This window comes from Egretta garzetta, unplaced genomic scaffold (genome assembly GCF_000687185.1).
Source record: "Egretta garzetta isolate BGI_Z169 unplaced genomic scaffold, ASM68718v1 scaffold268, whole genome shotgun sequence".
NCBI classification, from domain to species: Eukaryota; Metazoa; Chordata; class Aves; order Pelecaniformes; family Ardeidae; genus Egretta; species Egretta garzetta.
The window spans coordinates 1378719-1400920 of record NW_009260600.1 but is presented as its reverse complement, the minus strand read 5'-3'; the positions used below and the strand labels follow the sequence as shown (position 1 = coordinate 1400920).

The 22202-nt window shown below is 38.2% G+C and overlaps 1 protein-coding gene across 1 annotated transcript in view; it reads right to left on the bottom strand.

Annotated features, from left to right (window-relative positions):
* Positions 1–22202, bottom strand: part of RB1 (RB transcriptional corepressor 1) — a gene marked incomplete at its 5' end in the record, with an annotated part of 77840 nt that overhangs the window by 34751 nt on the left and 20887 nt on the right. Inside the window, 8 exons of the mRNA XM_035900329.1 lie at positions 13433–13635; positions 13844–13920; positions 13998–14029; positions 14117–14173; positions 14857–14973; positions 15621–15708; positions 19488–19565; positions 20595–20704. Of these exons, the coding sequence (XP_035756222.1) occupies positions 13433–13635; positions 13844–13920; positions 13998–14029; positions 14117–14173; positions 14857–14973; positions 15621–15708; positions 19488–19565; positions 20595–20704 (762 nt within the window). The remainder of the gene's footprint in view (positions 1–13432; positions 13636–13843; positions 13921–13997; positions 14030–14116; positions 14174–14856; positions 14974–15620; positions 15709–19487; positions 19566–20594; positions 20705–22202) is intronic.

The window sequence follows — 22202 nt, the reverse complement described above, 5'->3', positions numbered from 1 at the left end:
ATTAAACCTACTTCGCTCTTTCCACAATGCGGGGGGACGGGAACGGACGGACAGGGGACCACAGTCAAAAAAGCAGCATCTGTAATTTAGAGAATCTGACCATTACTTGAGAAATTCCTGATCTGACTGATTCAGAAGAGTGGGAGTGAACCTGTACCTCCCATAATGAGCCAATATAAAGCCGAGCTACCAGCTATTCAGGACTGGAGGAGGTTTTCTCTACCTTTTCTGGTTCTGCAACAAGATTATCCTGGAGAGCTGTGGATGGAGGAATGTTTACACTGGTATATTCCTGAATAGTCACAACTCCTTCCTTCTGCTCCTGCCTTTGATACCAACTCTTCTGTCTTTCTGGTAAGAGCTTATACCAAAATTTAAATCTAGATTAGGAATTACACTATGTCATGCCTATGCATCTCAAATAAAAATGGTTTATACTGTCAGAGCTCCTGAGCATCTGAATGTGCTGCATCCAGTACTTCCTAAAAGTACATTATTTTGACTCGTATGCCTGTGCAGGGGCGTGTAGGAGTTCAATTTTAGGATCAAAATTTACAAATTTGTTCTTTGTAGTCTGGTTTCTTCATCTACAGAGCGTTGACACTGCAGACTTCCCATAAAAATAAAAGCAGTGAAAATTTAGTTGATTCCAAGCATTTTTTTGATCTAAACCAAGGTCGGCAGCCATTGATAACTAGATAATTAACCAGCAGTTTCAAAAGACAGGGAAAACAAAACAAACTTTCTATCAACACCTCTGATTTACCTCAACATGCCAGTACTTTAAAAGCAAAAGATTTCCCATTTTATACTTTTTATATTCAGCTTGAAATTTTAATTTCTGGCTTTCTCAGGAACAGAATGCAAGTCAAAATTCGTTTCACTCAATATACGTATCTTTGACATGTGAAAAAATTATCAGGTCAAATACTTTATATTTTTCATCTAAAAGTGCTTTAAAAAACCACAGAGGATACTTCATGCAGGGAAGAAATCCTTAACTGGATTCAACCTCCAACCTTTTTATTTCTTAAGAAAGTAACCTTAGTCATAGAAATGCAAAGATGGAAAAAGAGCTCGTGAGATCAGGTAGAAGATACAGATGGCCAGACTGGATCAGACCCCAAACATTCAGCTAATCTACAATCCTGCCTCCAACAGTGGCCAAGGCTGGATGCCTGGGGAAGAAGACAGCAGCAGGAAAGGCATACAAGCCTTTCTCTCCTCCGAGTGCTGTCCCACTCCACCAGTTGTATCCCAGGACTCTCTGGGTCAGGTGTGTTTGTGTGTTCAACGACACTAAATTTTTTTCTTCTGTGAGCTTGCCCTATCTCCTTTTAAACTCGTGTAAACTTTTTAACATGCACGGCATTCTGCAGTATAAAGGTCACATTGTGTGTGTGCATGTAAACAAAACTAAACATCCCAAACCTCCTTTTGTTTCAGATCCACTAGTTTCATTACTGCCGCCTTGTTTCTTTTGGAAGAGGCAAGGAGCATTTGATTGCCATTCAGCCTTTCCGTATCACTCCTGACTACACAATCTTCTGTCATCTCCGGCAAATGAGAAAGTGATTTTCATTTGTAATTTCAACCAGCATCACCGAAGATGAGATTTTCAGAATTACTTAAAGAACTCAGCTAAAATTACAGTCAACCCAGTGAGGTTAGCTGAGACTGAGAATTTTGAAAATCCCACTTGAGCACAGCATCCTCTAGCAGTATTTATTCTTCCAAGTTATTTTCTAGGAGTTTTATCAATGAAGAACAATTTGTTCATACTTTTCCAGCAGTAAACATATTACAAGGTTCTTGCACTTGGGCAGACCTGTAAATCCTGACAAGTTCCCTTTTTTGCTAGACTATTACCATTTATACCTCAGGGTTCCTGGCATTTGAGCATCACTGACAAAATTAAAGAGGATACATTTCAAAAGCTAAGGTAAAATGTAAATCAGAATGATTCTAAATCTAGAAGTTGTAAATGCCCGGACTGCATTTGTTATCCAGTTATCGGAGTGCTGAAAAAAATTGTGTAAATACAACTGACAATCACTGAATTCGCATGTTTTCAGAATGCGCTCAACAGAGCTCATTTACGATGAATGCAAATGCAGAAAGCCATGCTTGCATGGTCTAATACTTCTGCAAGAAGTTGAAGTTTGTTCTAATTCTCTAATTCTGCTTTACACTGAAGCAGTCTGTAGCCTTGCACATTTATCACCTCCCCCCCAGTTCAGTTCCTGTTATACAACTGCTTATAAAGCAAGCCCAGTTTTTTCCTCTAAGAAAACTGAACTTATCACAAAATTAAAACAAAAAGAACCCTGCACACATTTTCTGGTTGGAAAATTAAAACTCCAGAACTGAGAATTTAGACTTAAAATTATTTTTTTCTATTTAAGCAGCAGTCTGTCCACTCTAGTTGTAACAAAACTAAAAGCTGTCCTGCACTAAGAAGCGATGTTTTCTACAGCTTAAACATGAGCATCAAACCACCAGCAACAACATAGGAAGGTCTCTAACAAGAAGTTCCTACATTTTTATGAACAGATAAAAGAATACTTTTCCACACACATAGCTTTAAGATTTGCCCTAACTCCACCTTGTTTAAACAGTGAGTTGCTGCCTTAAAGAAAAAAATTCTTAAAAACCAGGAGGCATCCGAAATTACTGCTATTATCTTGGGAATAATATTAAGCCTATCTCACATGAAAACAACTGTGGCTATGTTAACTCTTCTGCTTTTCAGATGAATTCTGCAAAAATTGCTGCTTTATGAAAGGAAGTCAATTGTACAAATTAGTTGCAAGTCTTCACCCTTCTGTAAAATTATGCAACATTAGATCTACTAATTTTTGGAAGTTTGTCCTGGTAAGTGTTTTCTAAAAGCAACTATTAATGTAATAAAAACTGACACTCCTGGTCACTGAGGAGTGATACTGGATTAGAAAAATTTACCATTCATCCCAGCATCAAGAACTACACTTGACTAAAGTTAGAAGCATCTATAATAAAACTTTGATGCTTTTATGAAGTAATGAAAAAAGTACCCACAGCATTGCGTATATTTCTTAATGGAGAAGTTTTTCAAGTATATAGCGAAACACAGCAAAAAAATGAGAATACAGATGGTGAAGGAAGTACCAAAATATCTGCCTTTTTGGCCCAAACAAAAATATCTTTCCTTAATGAAACCAAATAAAAAAACTCTTGGTCTACTTGTTTACCTAAGTTATTTACCACATTTTATGTGTGAAAGAAACTTTACCATTTATACTGCACACTCATAGTGTTACATATGGTCCTGTGGGTGGGTAAGTGAAAAAAAAAAAAAGGGCAGGCTAACTCCCAAAACGGGAAGGGCAGGATGATGACAGTCCAAGTACTTACCCAAGTCAAGTTCAGACTAGGCACAGTCTAACTGGGTAAGCCTGAAGTCTCTGCTCAGGGGTTCAGGAGAACACCACGCACACAGGTCCAGACGTTAGCGGCCCAGCGCTCAGCTGTACCATAGGCACTTACCAGCCTGCGCCTAACCCATTCTGACAGGTAAACCTAACCCAAATGAAGAGTTTTAACAAAACCTAGAGGGATTACCTTTCTGGAGGACAGTGTGCACTATGCCCACTCAACAGTTGTAAACAGGGGGATCCTTATCCCTGACAAGGACTTTTTATTAATGGAAAGTTACTGGAAGACATACGGTCAGTGATACAACCGTATCACTGAAATACCATATATTTATACAGTATAAAAGCAGGCACAAAGTAACTTATTTGGCCTACAAAAAAAAAAAAAATCCAAAACAAACCCCATGCATTTATGCATGCAGTAACTTAATGAAAATGCAGCAAGCAGAGAGACAAAAGCCCACTTCCAGTGACATATAATTTGGCAGTTTGAGTTTGACAAGATACTGTTATCCGCCTTAAGAGCTTGAAAACTGAGCATGTAGCTGAAAAAATAAAAAAACCCAACCCACATTAGAATGTTTGTTTGGCACCTACTTTGCTTCCTAACAGAAGCTAATTCTATCTTCCATAGAAAAGTTAACTACGGAATGGCTCAAATAACACAGCAATAAGGACAGAAAGAGCAATGAAAGCTTATGACAGTTATTCAGGACAAAAGTAAGACAAAAAACAAAACAAAACTTCATTCTACCCATTTCACCCGTTTTGTTTCACTACAAAGATTTACAAAACTACAAAGTTAGAGAGGATAATCCCAACCAAGGAAGAAGCAGCAGGGATACACCCACAAAATTTAACCCAAGCATTGTTTACTTTTAGATTTAAGGAGACAGCCACATCAAATTTGCCCAAATCCAGCAAGATTTTACAAGATTAAAGAACTGCAAGTCCTCATGGGCAGCCTTTAAAAACTCCTACAGAGTATTTGCAATGCAGATATTGCAATGCTGCAGGATTAAAAGCTGAAGTTCAAACTATCTGGAAACAGAGTAGGACTAAAATGAAAGTTCTACAGCTGTGGTAAGGCCACCAAAACATTTGACAATGTTAAAGAAAAAAAACAAAGCAACTTGAAAATTAAGGATTCCCAGAAAAAGACTTCACTTTTTTTTTGTTAAAATATTACTAATAATCAGGGCAACCTTAAGGAAAAAAAGACTAAGTATATCACGTTAGCCAAATCTTATTTCTGTGGCTGTGTACTTGGGACCAGTATAGACATAGGTAAGATATCGTTATACTGTACCAATGGAGCTGCAAGCTCCACTGAGCACAGGCTATAAAACCCAGCTCCCTATTACAGCTGTAAACCTATAGCCAAAGAGATCTTAACGCATCTGGTGCTTTTCTACCCACACTGGTAACAGTTCACAACCTCCGCATGAACAGAAACCACAACAGTGACGATAAGCGAGATCTTTAGCACAAGCAGTCACCTAAAGCAAAATTAGGCGTAATCAAATAACTACCTGTTGTTAATATCCCCTTAATGCTGAAAGGAAGGGAGAAAATGCAGTTATGAAGACTAATATGAAGCATGTGATTCACTTCTACTAACCTTAACGGACAAACATTATACATCTAGTTTGGGTTTGTCATTGAGACAGATGCTCTCTGAAGTCAGTGGAGAGAGGTACCTTCAAAAAGTGAATAATCCCATTGTAAAATACCTGTTTAAGATAAATAAAATTATTTGCTTTCTGGAAGTGCAGCTCTGTCTCAAGTCTAGAGAGAGACTAAATACCCAAGTTATAGAAGCCTAACAATGTAGAGAAATTCTATACTTAGTATACTCAGTAGATGAAGTAGAGAAGAACTTAAATCCTTCATCAAGATTGGTATCCAAATTTCACAGAACGAAAACTTTGCATAGCTGCAGCGTCTTAAGTAATCCCTTTGGTCATGTTTGTACTTGAATCAAAATAGCATCTTAAAAGGGTTGGGCTGACTTGGTATACCTGAAACAGATAAATCCATTAATACTGTGCTAACATAACCAGTATGTTACAACCCTCATGAGTGTTTTGTACACTTAGTGAGTGCCTACCAAGAAGTGAACACTTTGCCAACACAGACAAAAGCAGGAAATGCAGGACCTTGGCTTTAAGCGTTCTGTTTTTTTTCCAGTAGCCTAGAGGATTTGCTCGAATGGTAACACCCAAGCATGAATAACAGCTTGAGTCATCTTCACGATAAACAGGAGTGGTAGGGAAGCCTTTGAAAGTGATGGTGCAGACAGTGAAGACTACCATTCGGTATTCTTCCTGGTTTTTCAATTTGCCTTCAGCTGTTAAGGCAGAGAAAAGTTTCAAACCTCAAAAAGCACAGCACGATTTGTATAAAAAGAAACTCTTCAGGAGTACTAGAAAGGGATGGGAGAAACGCTCTTAAATATTTTATTTATTCATTTATTAAAAAGTGAGTTTGAGCATATGTAAACATATGCTCAAACTAAAAAAAGCATATAAACATATATATATATATAGGATACTATATGGTATATCCACAAATACCCCAAAAGCAACCATCTTACAGACTTCTAAGAATGTGCCTTGTACCGTAACGGCAGAATCATAGAAGGCTTTCCAGCCACAGCTGTGACAACTGAAGTATCAGAGCTAATGCATGGTCTTAAAATAAAATAAGCACATGCAGCAGAACCAGTATGATCCTTTAGCACCACCACGCCAAGCAGCAGTAGCGGTAGTGACCTCTCTCTCATCACACACACTACGGGAACACACTCATGGTGCAAGCAGAAATATATTTAGTATGTACAGACAGAAAACCTCAAATCAATTCTCACTTCCTTCTTTAGGGTTAAAGCTGCACCCTCCTAACATAACGTTTTTGAAAGGAACATGGTGAGCACATGAAACGGCATAGTTTGGTGACCCTTAGTACACTTTTTCTCCTGTAAGAAAAATCTTAGAAAATTCCACATTAGGAATCATTGTCCCTGGCAACCTCCACGCCGAGGCAGGATACTAGGTGCCTAAAATCCAGACAATCACAGGAGATGGGTGATGTCTGCAAGAGCAATCTGATGCAATTCCTGAGGGGCCTGTCTCTACACTAGTCAAGTTCTCTAGGTGGTTCCTATCCCGCCAGTGAGCGTGCTTCCAAATGCTGTCATTCTGGATAAGCCCAGCATTTTTTGTGCCTAAGGCTGTCCCTCACTCACAATTTAGGTATTCCTACATCTAAGGAAAGGCAAAATTTAGTAGGCATGAAAGGAGCACGTCTGACATACACTAGCTTTTCTAAGAGAAACCGGCTGCTGTGCAGAAACATGTACGGTTCCTGGAGCCTAGAGGAGAGACAGCAAGGGAACGCGTGACTCATTCACCAGCGCTGAAGTCACTCACGTGGTTGAACCCACGACTACATCTGTAGTCAGCAACGCGCAACGAGCCATGGCCTGTCCTAAGGCCCTGCGGGCAAGTGGCAAAGCATGGTTTGCACCCACACAGCTAAACTTTCTCCACTTCTAATCCACACCAGCAGTTGAAAATAGTCCCTGAGCTGCATCATGCCCTGAATCTTGCCTACACATTGCCCAGAGGAGTGCTGACAAAGGCCAAAATATGCCAGGGAACATGTTACTGATGAAACACCGTGGATGATGACTGTGGGGCTTGACCTGAACTATTGTCCGTTTGAGGCTAGGACCCCAATACCCGGTCCTTGCCACCTAGCCTTACTTGGCTGCCTATCAACAAGGTTTTAGAGTCATTCTTCTAATACCAAAGTAAATAATTTATTTAGTAACCTACTGTATAAAACGTTGATGCTATGAGCATTCCTACTTCTTCCAGTTTTAAAAGGAATGACTTAAGATGTTGAAATCAAAGACAGGACTTCAAACTGCATGTAGACTCCTACCTCCAGAAGAGGTATAGGACTTCAGACATAAACCTAATAGAAAACACTACTGAGAAGGATACATACCACAAGAAAATTTATTAATTCCCATTCCTAGATGCTCAGTTCCTCCTTACAAGGGGCACAGAAACATAATTTTAAATTGTACACTGCATCCAAGGGAACAGGCACTAAGCACTCAAGTATGGTGAGCTCCACAGTAACTGTGTCCTTGTAGAATCAAAGACGAGGAAGTTGCACAGTTAAGCTTGTACTGTACCAAATACCAAGAAGTACTTGCTTACCTGTATTTTCTTTCATCTTTACCCTGACCTAGATTTGTCTAACACTTTTTAAGCAAATCTTAAACATACCTATTTAATATTTTTCTCCTTCCTGCGTGATCAAAGTAGGTCTGCTGTTATTCCAGCTCCGCGAGTCTGTCATATTAATGCAATAAAATATATTCTTTGGGAATACATGGCTTTCCTCAGGAAGGCATTTCTGCCACAATGAGCTGCATAATTTAAAACCAACAGAAGTCTTTGGTGTGGGATGAGGTATCCGAGTATAAACATTAACTACATAGTTAGTTCCCAAATACTTATTGCAAACATTAAGCTATGTTAAAGCAATGATACATGATAAAACAGTACTGTAGATTTCATTGTAAATGTTTAATTGACGACAGAAACCACAGGGAAGAAGGAGCTGATAAAGGAGAAGCATTACAGAGCACGGTTTAGGCAATGCTACATGGAAGGAGTATAGACACAGCAAAGTACACTTGCCTACTTTTGATCATATGTCAACTATTAAGAGAAGTAGCCTTGTAGAGCCATCTTTACCTCACATCAGCCATTAAAACTCTAAACCACATTAAAACTCTAAATAACAACATGTATCAATGCTGGTGTTCTCTCTCCCTTTGAAAAATACAAACACCAATTAGGATAGCAAGTGCTAAAGAGCAGTACAGCCAAAGACAACTACAGTGTCAACAGCTGTAGCGCAATGCACTGCTTTGGTCCAACATCTGTTTGTCCCTCACACATAAACAAACACCAAAAAAACAGTTGAAGCTAGCAGACCAAACCAGACTGCAAATTAACTCCTTTTAGCTTGCCATAGTGTACCTTCCTGTTCTGTTCTGGGCTGTTGTGGGGTTGCAGAAAGCAGCGGAGCCGGCTCTCATCCCTGTTAACAGCAAAAGCTCCCAGGTAGCCTTTTAAAACTGCAGTCCTACAAGGAATACCCTTTGGATTCCTAGGGCTCGTGTGGATGAGTTAACAAGTTAACGACAGAACATTTTGCCATCTGTAGAGCTGAACAGGAAAGCGTGGCCGTGCTGCTTTCTCGAGCCCGCCTGACTGGGCTGGCATGAATTACCTTATCTTTGGACAAGGTTGAGGTTGGTCTGCAACTCCAGTGCAGAACAGGACCCTTTCACTACCCCAGTACTGGGCAGCTGAAGCTTGACAGAGCAGAAGGACTTCACACATCTCAACTCTGGCCCACCAAAGGCTGGCCTGCAGAAAAAGTATTTTGTAGCGTAGCTCCAACTATTTCAAGTATGCCAAATGTGACGATTTAGAACACGTGTACGCTCCATGCTCTTCACCAGCTGTACACGCAAAAAGGCATTTGCAGGAAGCCCGTTCCCCGAGCGGCAGTGTGAAAGAAATCTAATACCAGCCTGTTCCTCCCAGCTCACAGCTTATGAGCAGAGTGCAAGCTGAGAGGCAGGGAAATACGACTGGATTGCTTTGCAGATACAGATAGCAAAGATGGATACTCCATATGTGTTTACTTTCTTGAATGACATGGGGGGAAAAAAAAAAACCCATCATGCTATTCCCAGAAACAAATGCATTTCAGATATTATAGACGTTCCGCTCATAAAATTGGTAGACTCTCTGCATTCAATTTACTTGCACTGAAAACGTGTTCTTCCCTGCTTCTTCCTAACACACTGTAGCAAGCAGTGACACTTGAGTCAAATATATGACGTGACAGTTCACAGGGCTTTCTCTAAGGGAAATTCAGAGATTCTGGAATTTGTTCACGCAACCTTAACCCGAGATATTCAAAACAGTTACTTTTTTGACTGGCCGTAAGAGAGATCAATTTGACAGAATTACAAAAAAGGTCGAGCATGAACTCCCAGGCTGGCAGGTAACAAGCCATCCTCATTTCATAGGAAATAGACTTTAACTATGCCAGGGTTTAAATCATATTTATATAAATATGATAAGAATTAATCAAAAGCTATAGGCACCTTTATTTTTGAGTCTAAAGTAATTTCAGTTCCCTTTATTTAAAGTTACAAAATTAAAATAATGCCCAAATTACCAGAGTGAGATGAAGCACAAATGTTCTACAGTAAAGAAAGAATACTGTACAGTATATTTCTATTTTACCAATAAAAATACGCAGCATTGTTACCATATTCTAAACTGACCTCCACACAATCTGCACCTGGAAGGATCATAACCTCACTGATAGATAAAATTTGAGTGGATAAAAGGGGCTTCTTCCTTCAGGGTTCAGTAAAGACTTAAGGAAAAGGAAGTATTTTCCACATGATTTAGACAGTATGGACATTTGCCCCTTTCAAAAATTAAGAATTATTGAGAAGAAACCAACTTTTTCCACCCTTTATCTGGCTACGCTTTTTTGTTAAAAGAAAGGATGACCTAGAAAAGTTTCATCTCCTTCCTACAGTACAGATTACTAAATCAGCCAGCTATGCAAAAGCCAGAAACATATTCACAATGACTAGCAAAGGAGTGATGTATTATCTTTCAATACCAGTAAGAAACAGCTTCACACTCATTCGATACAGCTTCCAAAGTCAGAGAGAGGTCAGATGCACTTAAGATTTTTTCTTCAGAGAAATTACTCAAGGTGTTCTTCCTCACAAAAGCTCTGTGACAAGTAAAACTACAATAAATTTGAGCTATTCTGTATTCAATTGCTCAGTCCCTTTAAATCTCATATTGAAGTCTTGCTTCCTAAAGCAGTCAGGAGAATGAGGAAAGACTGGATAAATACAGAGCTGACATTTCAAAGAGCACACAAGCCTTGTAATTAAGTATACTACCTGTGGAGGAAGGTAAGAACTTAACAAAAATATACGGCAAATAATTGGGGGAATCAGAGTTGGATTATGCAGATATTTGTAAATAAGTGTATTACAAATTTTTCGATTCTTATTTACCAAGCTAGAATTTTTTGCATAAGCTTTACTCATTCCATGCTTTCCTTCATTTTAACATTTTGGGGGGGTATGGACACCCAAATCCAACATTCTCTAACCATATTGGGAAACTTGAATCTTCTTGAGATTCCATCTTTTTTTGGATTATCAGGTAATTGGTTTAAAATTAACCCAAAGCAATCACTTATGGCAAGATACTCTTTATGACTAAGCAACAGTCATCTGGTTTTTCTCTCCTCCTTTGTAGAGTGTTTGGAGGGAAGAGCTATTCACTGGTATGAACCAGACTTCTCCGATTACCTACCCTATCCTGAGGGAACTGCTAATTAAACAGACACTTTTTAAATCTTGTACACCATTACATGCTGACTATATCCAGGTATTGGGACAATATCCAGGTAAAGAGCTGCAAAAGAATATGGTAAACTACTCCTTCATTCACTAGCTGAACCTTTCTGGGACACCTAATCTCAACAGCCACAGAAGCATCTTCTCCTGTTGCTAATAACATTAACACTTTTCAGACTAAACCAGCCAATATTTAGACGTGAGACACGTGTGGATTTTCTGCACGAGAGGATTGATGACTTTACATTTCTATGTGCAGCCTTACAATGTACGGGGCTCAGGTCCTTCACTGCAGTGAGCCAGAGACTCAGTAAGACATTTTAGCATAGATGATGTTTCACTGCTTCTCATCTCCTGAGCCACCACTATGCAGTCTGGTGCTTACAACTCACAGCCTTTCCCTTATGGGCAGCTGGAGGAGGCGATGGAGGCCAGTGCAGAATGACAGGGTGCCTGAACGCTGGCTCCAACCACCCGTACCTGGCTGCCACAGCTTCCCTCAGCTTTTGAGGGAACCCTGCTGTGCCCTCCAGTGACAAAGCTCTGGCAACAGGAGAGTGCAGACTGTCCTTCCCCTTGGGGAGGTCCAGGTGAGACACAACGCACAGGTTAATGAACCATAAAGGCCCTTGGATATGGGTACAGCACATTTCTTTTTATCCCCTCCACTGTGCTCCAGTCCATAGATGATTGTTGTAGGTCCCTTCCCACTGAACTATTCAGGTCAGCTATATAAGCCACCCCAAAACAGTACCAAACATATACCTCTGGCAACTCAAGAAGACAGATTCCATACATTAAAATACATTCAAAGAGAGCTCTCTGAAAACTTGAAATAATCCTGTGCTTGTTGCTGATGTTATAATTTGTTTCACAAAAGCCTGCAACTACACCTGTTACTTCTGAAAACACAATGCTTTGCATTTTCCAGTCTGAAAGCCCAAGTCCAAATCAGATTATCTGTATGCAGTGCTTGAATTACTGAGTAGAAACTGGTAGATAAGGTTTATTGCTGATCAGTAAACTGACTTCAAACTGGTTTGCAGAAGGTAGCGGAAGCCACTTTTTGCTTGTAGAGCGTCAAACTTGTCCTCTGAATGTTACCATTCTCAACTAAGCATTTTTTATATGCCCACAAGCTGCTTAAAATACTGCCTGCCTCTTGAAATACCGCCTCATTTTGCCTGCTTCTGTAGGCTCTGGTAAAAGGCTTTCAGCCTCAAGTGCTGAAGGCAGTCTTATTCAAAGAACAGCAAAACCACAAAGAAATTCATGCAGCAACGGAGAGGCCATGTGGGTTTCCCCAGACACCAAGCAGACATGCATTACAGAGGGAAAAACTTACACTCTGGTATGGCAGCTATAGCACTGCACCAGAAATCCTGGGGCACAGAGTGCCGTGGTGATGAGCATGGAGCTGGATACACGAGTCTTGGGCCCCCCAATGGAAAGGTCACCTTCGTAACAGGGCATATTTAGGGAGCCGCCTGACACGTGCCCATGGACTGTGTTGGCAAAGGAAATCGAGTGGCAAGGGCTGGCTGGCACAAGGTGGTCCACCAGATTCAGTCTGAAGCATGGCAAATTGCTTCCATACGCCCCTGAGGCCAGCGTGCTTCTCCTGAGCTAGAAACCTCAAGACGGATGGGGGTCTCGCTGCTCAGGCACAACACTATTCCCCAAATCCAGGAGTATAACCCCACAGTCTGATAAGGTATCATCTGTACTAGAAAACTGTTGACTTTTCACTCTGAAGTCATACACAAACCAAACGCAGATTACCCTGAAAAGAGAACTTGCTTCACAATTAAACTATCCCATTAGCTATGGCATACTGTGTTTTTTAAACTTCCCAGAACTATAAGGTACAGGATGGGTTCTCAAACGGTCGCTTTATGTCTTTCTGGTCAAAATTAGCAGTCTTTATAGTCTTCTGTTTTGTGGCATTAATAGCATATTTTTGGTTTATAAGTAACATACAGTATAAAGAAACAATGTTTGATTTACTGAGATCCAGTCTAAAAAAACAACCCAACCTCCCAGCATTTTATTTTAATGGCATCCCAAAATCTAAAGTGACTGAAGTGCAAAGGACAACACGAATCAATATTTTAAGTACTATTAACAAACATATCAGACTCAGAAAACTAAGGCCCTGTTGTCAAGTGGGAATAACAACTGGATAAAAATTAACTTACAAATAAAAGCACAGAATTTATTGCCTTGTCTTTGGCACCAAAATACTGTTTAAGGGTATTATCCTTAAGATTCATGCCAGACTAGTAAGATGTTAGCTTACAAGCACATAAATCAGCAGAGCTATGTCGACTTCTTCCTCTGATATACCCCTTTCTTTCAAAACCTGAAGACATGCCAAAACTACTCTGGTTTTGCTCTTGTAATTTATTTTGCTAGAGATAAATCTCAGCAAGACCACAACTTATTTTGTAGAGTTGGGCATGATTTCCTTTTTCTACATATGCACATTATACAAGGACAAATACTACTTTAAAGCATTACTTACAGATTGCCAAGCAAGAGACTCCATAATTTGATGTTCACAGCGTTCTAGATGCTTTATCATTTCCCTTGTTAGGCTCGGCTCCGCTTTAATAAAGCTTTCAATCACCTTGTAGAAGTCAAAAGCTTTTAAATCAAATACATTGAGAATCCATGGGAAAGACAAGTCTGTTTCAGCACTGGTACCATCACTTTGTGAAGCATTTCCTGCAGGGAAAACAGACTAAAATTATTAAGTGTACTACTTTCTGTCATTTCTGATGGTTTTTCCTTTTTCTATTTATTGAATCATTGCTAGTTCAGAAACTTCAGTGAGCACTTTTTTTCCGTTATTTACTGCATTTTATGTATTAGAGCAAATGGCAACAATTATCAATAAATAACAACGCTATTTAGGATTTTAGGTTCAACTTACTGCCGTATGTAGCCATGACAACCTCAACAGCACACGCCAGAAGAGATGTGTGGAAGATGTTATCATTCAGAAGTTTGCTAAGAAGAAAGGAAGTTATTAATACTTGTCCTAACACTAAAATAGCAGAGTTCGATAACAAATTAGGGGCACATACCTGAAATTCTGCACTGAGAGGCGCTCCTCCTCCTGAAATACATACATCAAACCAAACCTGTGAATATTCTTAGGATTTGTAAATGCAATGCCAGTACTGAACTACCATACTAAACTTACCGACTTTAGCATAGACTCCATTACTCTGTAATACAGACGTACTCCAAGCTTGTATCTCTGTTGAAAAAGAAGAAATTCAATAATATTACAAGAAGTTTCAACAAACTACAAAAGGCAGACTCTCGTGTTTTAACAATTCAGAACATTTCGATTTTTTGGAAATGTCATTGTCCCCAGTTCCATTTGCCAATAGCACTGGGGAGGCCTCAGAGGTTACTAAGGTTTGTGAATAACCCAGGCACATGAAGACTTGAAATCAAGTGTTTATGTTTATTCACAGCTAACAGGATAAAAAGCAGGGCTGACTGACAGGAGACTGTCAAGTACAAACTTGATTGGATTTGTTTTCCAAAATCCTTGTTGAAAGCACAGCTGGCCTACTGATTTTATAAGAAAGTGACTCACCTTTGGCAGTTTTAGGCTAAGTTACCTTAATGAATGCAAATATATGTTTCACTAAATTTATTTTGCCCAGTAATTTTCCCATTCTTCGTTGAAGTATTTCCAACATATGTCCACCCAGTTCCTACTCCTCCTTATTTATTAGGAATAATTTGTTGAATACTATCTTTATGGCACTTAAGAAAAAAATGCCTTTCCATTCCTCAGGTTGAAAAGAATATTGTTACTTTTTACCATTATTGATCTGCACTGAAGGAGGACAGTCAGTAAGTCAGGTCTCACATTAGCCAGTACCAACAGAGTTCACATGAGTAATACTCAACCAAAATGCTAGTTACCTGTGAGCCAATTTCAGCACATCCTGGTCCAACTGCTTCAGCAAATTTCTTTTTGAAGATGTGGTCAAGATTTTCCACTCTCTTGAGGATACTATCCTTAGGGTTCACTGTGCAATTCTAAAAGTACAGGAAAGAGTACAGGTGAAGGAAAGGCAAAGAACAGACATTTTATTTCAAAAACTTCTTAATGATTTAACCACATTAGTCCTACTTCACTTTGTAACATCTCTCAGTCAGCTCATCAGCATAAATAAGTGGAGTATTTACAAAAAGATAGAATCATTGTATACATTCAAAAATTTCCAGTAACTACAACTTCATGTCTCATGCAACTACCTGCAACTAACCCAACTAATATGCGAGAGTACCATCAATGTACCAAGAGCACCAACTCTTTAAAGCTAGAAATATGCTTAAGTTGCTGAATGTGGACATGAGATCCTCTGAGTAGGTTCTCCTTCTCTTCATCTCCCTTGTATATCCCCTTCTTTTTCCATCTGATACATACATAAATAAATCTTAGTATTTAGTGCAGTAACAAAAAGCATTAGGAACTTACAATGTTCCAGTACACATCAGTTAGATAGAAGTGCTTTCTAAAATGAGTAATTACATTTAAATCATCCCAATTAAAATGGCCTTCTTCAAAAAATGGATGTTAATAAAGGAGTTTTCCAAAATATGCGCATCGGATCTACAGGTGTATATTTTACCTGAGTGATAATTCCAAGAATCTTTCACAAATCTTCCTTCTAGTTACTTACATTGAAATACATGATGAGAGTATCTGATGGTTTATCAGTTGCTGAGTTTAAAATCATAATCAATTGCTGAATGTTATTCATTGCAGCTCTGGAAAAATAGAATAAAATGCATAATAAACATTAAGGTTGGCTTGACAGTTTCCAGAAACTGAACAGCAATTCTACAAACAAACAAAAAAATTATTTTAGTTCTCACCCCAGTTACCAAACAACCTGCTGGGAAAAATTGTCGTACTGTATTAACCACTGTGAATTCTAATAATCTAATTTATTTAATCCTCTAATTATTAGAATGATTACAATCCATAATTAAATAACCAAAAGAACATAAATTAAGTAATAAAAGATAATAAGCACTTTTAAAAGCAATGAAATGGTGGAATTGCAACCCTTGTGTGTAAAAAATATTCTGTCATATCAAGCAACTCCCCAACAAAAAAACCTCTTTGGCTTTCGTATAAAAATAATACAAAAGACTAGTGAATGAAGACAGCTTTTATGTATCAAGTCACCTGTTCATAAGTGTAGTAAGTAAGATGTATTAAAATATGGAAGTCATATTACAAATATGGAATATTTGTAATACAAATATGGAAAATATGGAAGTCAGAATACAGTCTTTTTACTATAGATGCTTTGAAAAACATGCATTTTTCAGAGGCAGAGCTGTCAACATTCCTACTGGCAACAGCATGAGAATACAGAGTCTTCTGTATTCTGAACCCAAAAGTCACATTAAAACATAAATTCTTACTTTAACTCCAATTTCTTCTATTTCCAATAGAAAGGCTATAATTTCTGTAGTCCTTATTCTACCTGCTGTATCTGTAGCTAGGTTAGAAGGTTCTTAAATAGAAAATCTTAATTTTTAAAGTATTATGGGTGTGGAAAAGAATGTGGACATTAAAGAAATTTTTCAATGTTCCCAAGCAATACAAACAATATCTTCTTTAAAAGTAGAACAAAAATTCTTTATTGTCTAGCTGAAAAGTAGATAAAAATATGAGTAACCTTTTATTAACTTCGATATACTGAAGTATTGAAGTATGCCTCCATATATGATCTTACTGGCATTATTTTACAGGTACAGAGTAAAAAAAATAAAAAAAAAACCCCACCCAAAACCACTGACATTGAAACTATTTGTATCTCTACTTAATGCCTAGAATTTTCTTGCTAAAAACAGATCCAAACCCACAAGTAATATCCATTGTTTTATATCCAATGTCTTAACATAGAAAACTACTAAAGCTAATCCAAGTAACAGCAGTATTTGAGAAAACCTGTAATGATTTAAAGAATTAAGAATACTTTGAAGACAAGTGCACAGGATCTTTTTTACTCCACAGATAAAGCTAAATGCCTTGTTAAGGTGAGTGTCTCTCTCTCCAAAGAAAGCATTTTTCAGTTTCTCTTCTAGAACTGAAATCCTGATGACAAACATTTTTCATGACTTTCAGAAAGATCATTATTTTCAGATGACAGAACATGGCCTCTTCTCTAATAGCCTGTATTATCCAGCCTGTATTATGACTGAAATATCTATTGGTGGGAAAATAAGAACAGTAATGATCTTGTCATAGAATACAAGAACTAAATGCATGAGCTAGCATCTAAACAGCCCACAATTCCAACTTTGGTGGATATCATGTATTGTTCTGCCTTTACTCTTTGCACATACACACAGAATTAATAATATATCCAGTATGTCAATAAGTACTAATGTGGCCTGGGGTTTTTTTAACCATATTTCAAGTTGTGTAGTCAGAAATAGCATTAACTTTCTATTCTTTTAGAGAGGTCAGTGTATTAATTTCTCTCCTAACATCTAAGGAACAGCTTGATTTTTCTAGTGGTATTGTTACGTTCTGAATTTTTCATTGTGGTTTTTGCTGGGGTTTGTGTGTTTTAAATTTCTATGCTACTTAACCTCAATTTAGCTGATATTAGTCAGAAAATAAGTGCAGAAAGAAGAAAAATATATTAAATCATTACGACTGTAGTAGTGCAAAGATGCATTTTTCTTTAATCTACTTTTTATAAGGCTTTGGTAAAATCACTTCTGCCAAAACGCTACTAGTAATCAGGAGAAGCATAAGGACAGTGGAAAACACCAAAATTAAATCACATAACCCATTCTCATTATGCTCTGATCGAGCACTTAAACCCACTTTATCTACTGCTTTCTATATAAGTGACCAGATACAAATCTGCTGATGAAAATTATTAGATTCTCACCAATTTCAGGGGGTTTTAGAGAAGATCCTAAGTGTCTGGGTCCAGAAAGAAAACATTAGAAGAAGATTCAAAATAGTAAGTATGGTGCTTTCAACATAACCTGTAAGGGGTTCTACTTAATGCAGGGAGAGTTAAGTATGAGCTTTCCACTCTATGCTGGTGATCAAAGGTTTGCTGCCATCTAGTGACAGTTCTGTGGCTTTATGAAAAACAGTAACTACAGTCCGAATCACTGCTGGTGAATAATAAAGCCTTCACTTGAACTGTCTTAAATGGCATCAGTTTTGGAAAACTCAGAGGAAAGTCCCAGTGTGGATGGATAGAATCTAAATATCTCACCAGTCCTCCTCTCAAGATCAAAGTTGGTTTAGCATATTGCAAACTTTTAGCAAGGCAGAGAACTTGGTACTCCTGGACTTTCTTAGTAAGACTTCCATGTCAAGAACTTTAATGAAGCATCTTTCACAGTGTTAGAGGGCTTTTTTTAATGCTAGTATAACTGAAAAATGTCAATTACAAGCTATCTACAGTTGTCAAAAATGGGAATTGTTATCAAAGGCCTTCTTGTTAAATACATCAATTAGTTTCTGCAGATGGCATTTAGTAGATTTATAGTGGATGCACAAGCCCAGAGTCTAATTTGTTCTTCCACAAGCATTTCACTCATTTGAGAAAACTTGAAGTAATTATTAAGTGTACAATATTCTAACTTCCCTCATCTCTACAGCATGCTAAAATGAAAGGCATTTATACAGTAAGCATGGAACAAGAACTTCACTGTCTGATTTTATTAAACTTGACACCTTAAGGATGACTGCCTGTGCAGACACTTCTGTCTCTATCCACATAGCACACGGCATTGCAGTGACACAGATGGTTGGTTCTTGAGCGTCCAGGAACTTCCAAGCACCATCAGGCAAAACCACACTGATTTTGTCAAAAAACTATGTGGCATAAGGGAAAAAGGGTACATGCAAATCCCCTTCCCTTTGGTTAACTGAATGCAAGCTTGTAGTTTTTCTGCATTTGGTTGTAGATCAAACAAGCTCCAATTAATACCACATTTCTACCATATCTGTCCATTTTCCCAATAGACCAAAATATGTTGGTGCTACAAAATGTTCATCTTCCCAGTACAGGGGGAAAAAATCCCCAACGTTGGCACTCTGAAATGTTAATCTTCCCATAGAGAAAGAAAACAATACTAAGAAGAAAGAAATCATGGGAGAAGAAACATGTGTGCATATGCAATTTGGTACCATGAGAGGAATCCAGAAGATACAGAGCTAGAGTAAAGATGGGAAAGGAAGACGGAAGTATAGCAGACAAAAGTACTATCATGGAAGTGTAAAGCTGCATTCTCACAAGAATAAATAAAGCAATCTATTTTACAGACTTTTTGCACCTCTTAGACAACTCAGTAAAAAGCTCTGCCTATTTTCCAACAACTTCACCAGGAACTGAGGGCATTCAGCACCCCGCAGTACATGCTCACAGCTCATTAGTGACCAGAACTACCATCAGAAAAACAATACAGATGCTTTAAAATTAAAATAACTACTCTAAACATAAATATTTCTAGCTAGGATATTAAAAAAAAGAACACAGCTTAAAAAAAAAAACTCATACCGAACAGGAGTCTGTGGAAGTATAAGGTTATGTTCCTCATCTGGATTGTTTTTTAGTGGTGTCCTCTCCAACTGTGAGCTACAGAAATGGAAAACAAACTTATGAAGTACCTACGTAATTCAGAAAAGAATGTTTTCTACAAAGATTTATAAATCTGCAGAAAAAACTGTGTAACAGATTTTTAGAAGATCTAGACATCCAACCATTCCAGCTGTTAGAACAATGTAATTTAAATTCCCAAATAGATCTGCTTTCAGCAGGGTGTTGGACTAGATGACCTCTAGAGTTCCCCTCCAACTTCTTTTTCTTTTTTCCCTCGAATTCTCTTTGCAACAACTTAATTTATATGTACAGCTAGTATTATCTCCATTTTAATTGAGTTTTAAATGAACGCATCTTTCTACCATAGATAAAGTCACAGACTCACATCCGTGAGTTCACATCAAGTTACGGAAATGTTGCATTGTCAGGAACCACCGGAATTTTAGATTATGACTAAAAAATTTCAAATACACCTATATTACTGAACAGCTCTGGGGAACGTATCTGGGCACTAGTATATGACTGTTTATTCTGCTAAACCATCCCAGGCATATTCCTGTCCCATGCAAACTACCATTCCCTAAAACATTTGTGGGTACAGGCCAGAAGTCAGAATGGGCTGAGGATCACTCCCAGCAGGCAATTTCCAAATGCCACAATCTGGTTTTAGGAAGGAGGAGCTGGACAGCGAGGACCCAAGCCATTCCATACCAGCTGGCCCCAGAGCCGTAACACCACCTTCGGCATATCTAATCAACTAGCATGACATGGCCTTGGCCTCCTCCTCACGATTCCTCAGCTTCCCCTGGATGACAGGGGCTTGCATAGAGTAAGAATTAGAGTAGAGCTTCCAAATAATTTTGGGTAGAGTCAGTGTCATATGTTTGCTAATTATTTAAGCAATCATGTAGAGCAAGGCTGGTGATGCCAGAAATACCTTAGCTGAACTACAAACCTAAGAGGTCAACAGGATACAGAGATCTCCATTTATAACATGAGGGGACGGAAATCAACACAAGTTCACATTTTCTATTATAAAATGAAAGCAGTGAATGGAAATATTACCATGCTATGACACCAGGCTGTAGGGTTTCATCATGATCCAGAAATAATCTTGCATCTATGTCTTTGTTTTTGAGATAGAGCTCATCATACTGTTTCGAGAGAACCTCAACCTCAAAAAACATTGAAAAAAACCTTTATTTTATAGGAACAAGTTTGAAAATTTACTGAATAATATAAGCTAGTACTAGTTCATTAATACAAGGCTAAAATGCTAAGAGATGACCTTCGAGCTCATAAAGTCACTTCTTACACAAATAGCTGGAACATACCCAGAAGAAAATTATCGTTCCCACGCACAAACAAAAATAATCATTTATAAGAGAAAACAACCCAAGATCATGAGACTTTTTTGAAGAAATGTAGGTCCTGACACAATAAAAGACCTTAAAAAAGCTAGAGTGGGAGACATAGACCTGCAAATCAAACTAATGTTTCTAGGCTTTTAAATCTTTCCTTCCAAAAAAAAAAAACCCCAAAGGTATCTCCAGGAGGAAAAAATGTAAAATGATTGTCCTTAGAACAGCTGCCAGACAATATGCTCAGTCCCTGCCTCTGCTGGTTTGGAGATGAAGGCCAAGACCCATAGTCAAACCTTCTTTTTCTGAGTGTAAGAGTTTCCCCATTCCATAGTAATACTTGGACTGGTGTGGTGTTTAAGAGACATGCCTATTTCTACAAAAACATAGACTATTATTTCATACTCACATTGTTGTTTTTTAAATTACTGTTAAAAAAGTTTCTTAGTTGATTAGATCCCATATTGATATGACTTCATTTTGCATGGAAAAGTTTGTTGGGTTTTGTTTGTTGTTTTTATTTTTTTTATTTTGAGTGACTAACATTAACTAGAAATCTGGAAATTTTTTTTTGTATCAGGGCCAGATACTAGCCTCCACTCCAAATCTGCTGCTGTGCTCCTGCAGAAGTAGGCAGTCACCTCAATCATCTGTTCCCTGAGCCCTTAAATGTACCAAATGATGCTGCGCTCTGGCAAATTCCTGCTAGAAAACAGACAACAGTGCATATGAAGCCAAATTAGCCCCCTCCCAGTCCCAAGAAAAAGCAAGCTGCAAATACCTCCTACACAGCTTTGCTCCTCATCTTCTCCCTCCACCTTCCACAAATTAATTTGCTCCAAACTGATCTCATGGCTAAAACTTTTGAGATGAGGACTATTAAATCAAAGATTATCTTTCAATTCCTATTATCACTATTTTTTCATTTTAAATGTTCATTGTCTTTTAATTTATTATCTTCCTAATGGATTAAGTGTCCGTTCTGTCTAAAATATTTCAGTATTTCATAAACTTCAAGAAAATTCAGGTTCTCACTGCAAACAGCAGCAGCTCTTAGACAAAACGGTTGTCCTGGGCTAACTAGGAAGAAACCTTCAGCCAAAAATAGAGTTCTGAACCAATCTGTCTGTCAGTTCATAAAGCTTGACCATCAAACACACAGCAAAGATGAAATAGCAATAGTAAGCCTCAAAAGCTTTTCTTGTTTGAGAAACATCATCAAAATTTATCAAAAGCTCCATGGCTTTTTATGAAAAATGAAGGTCAATGTAAATGTCCCATATTACTAGCTACTGTACTGATGATCTCAGCT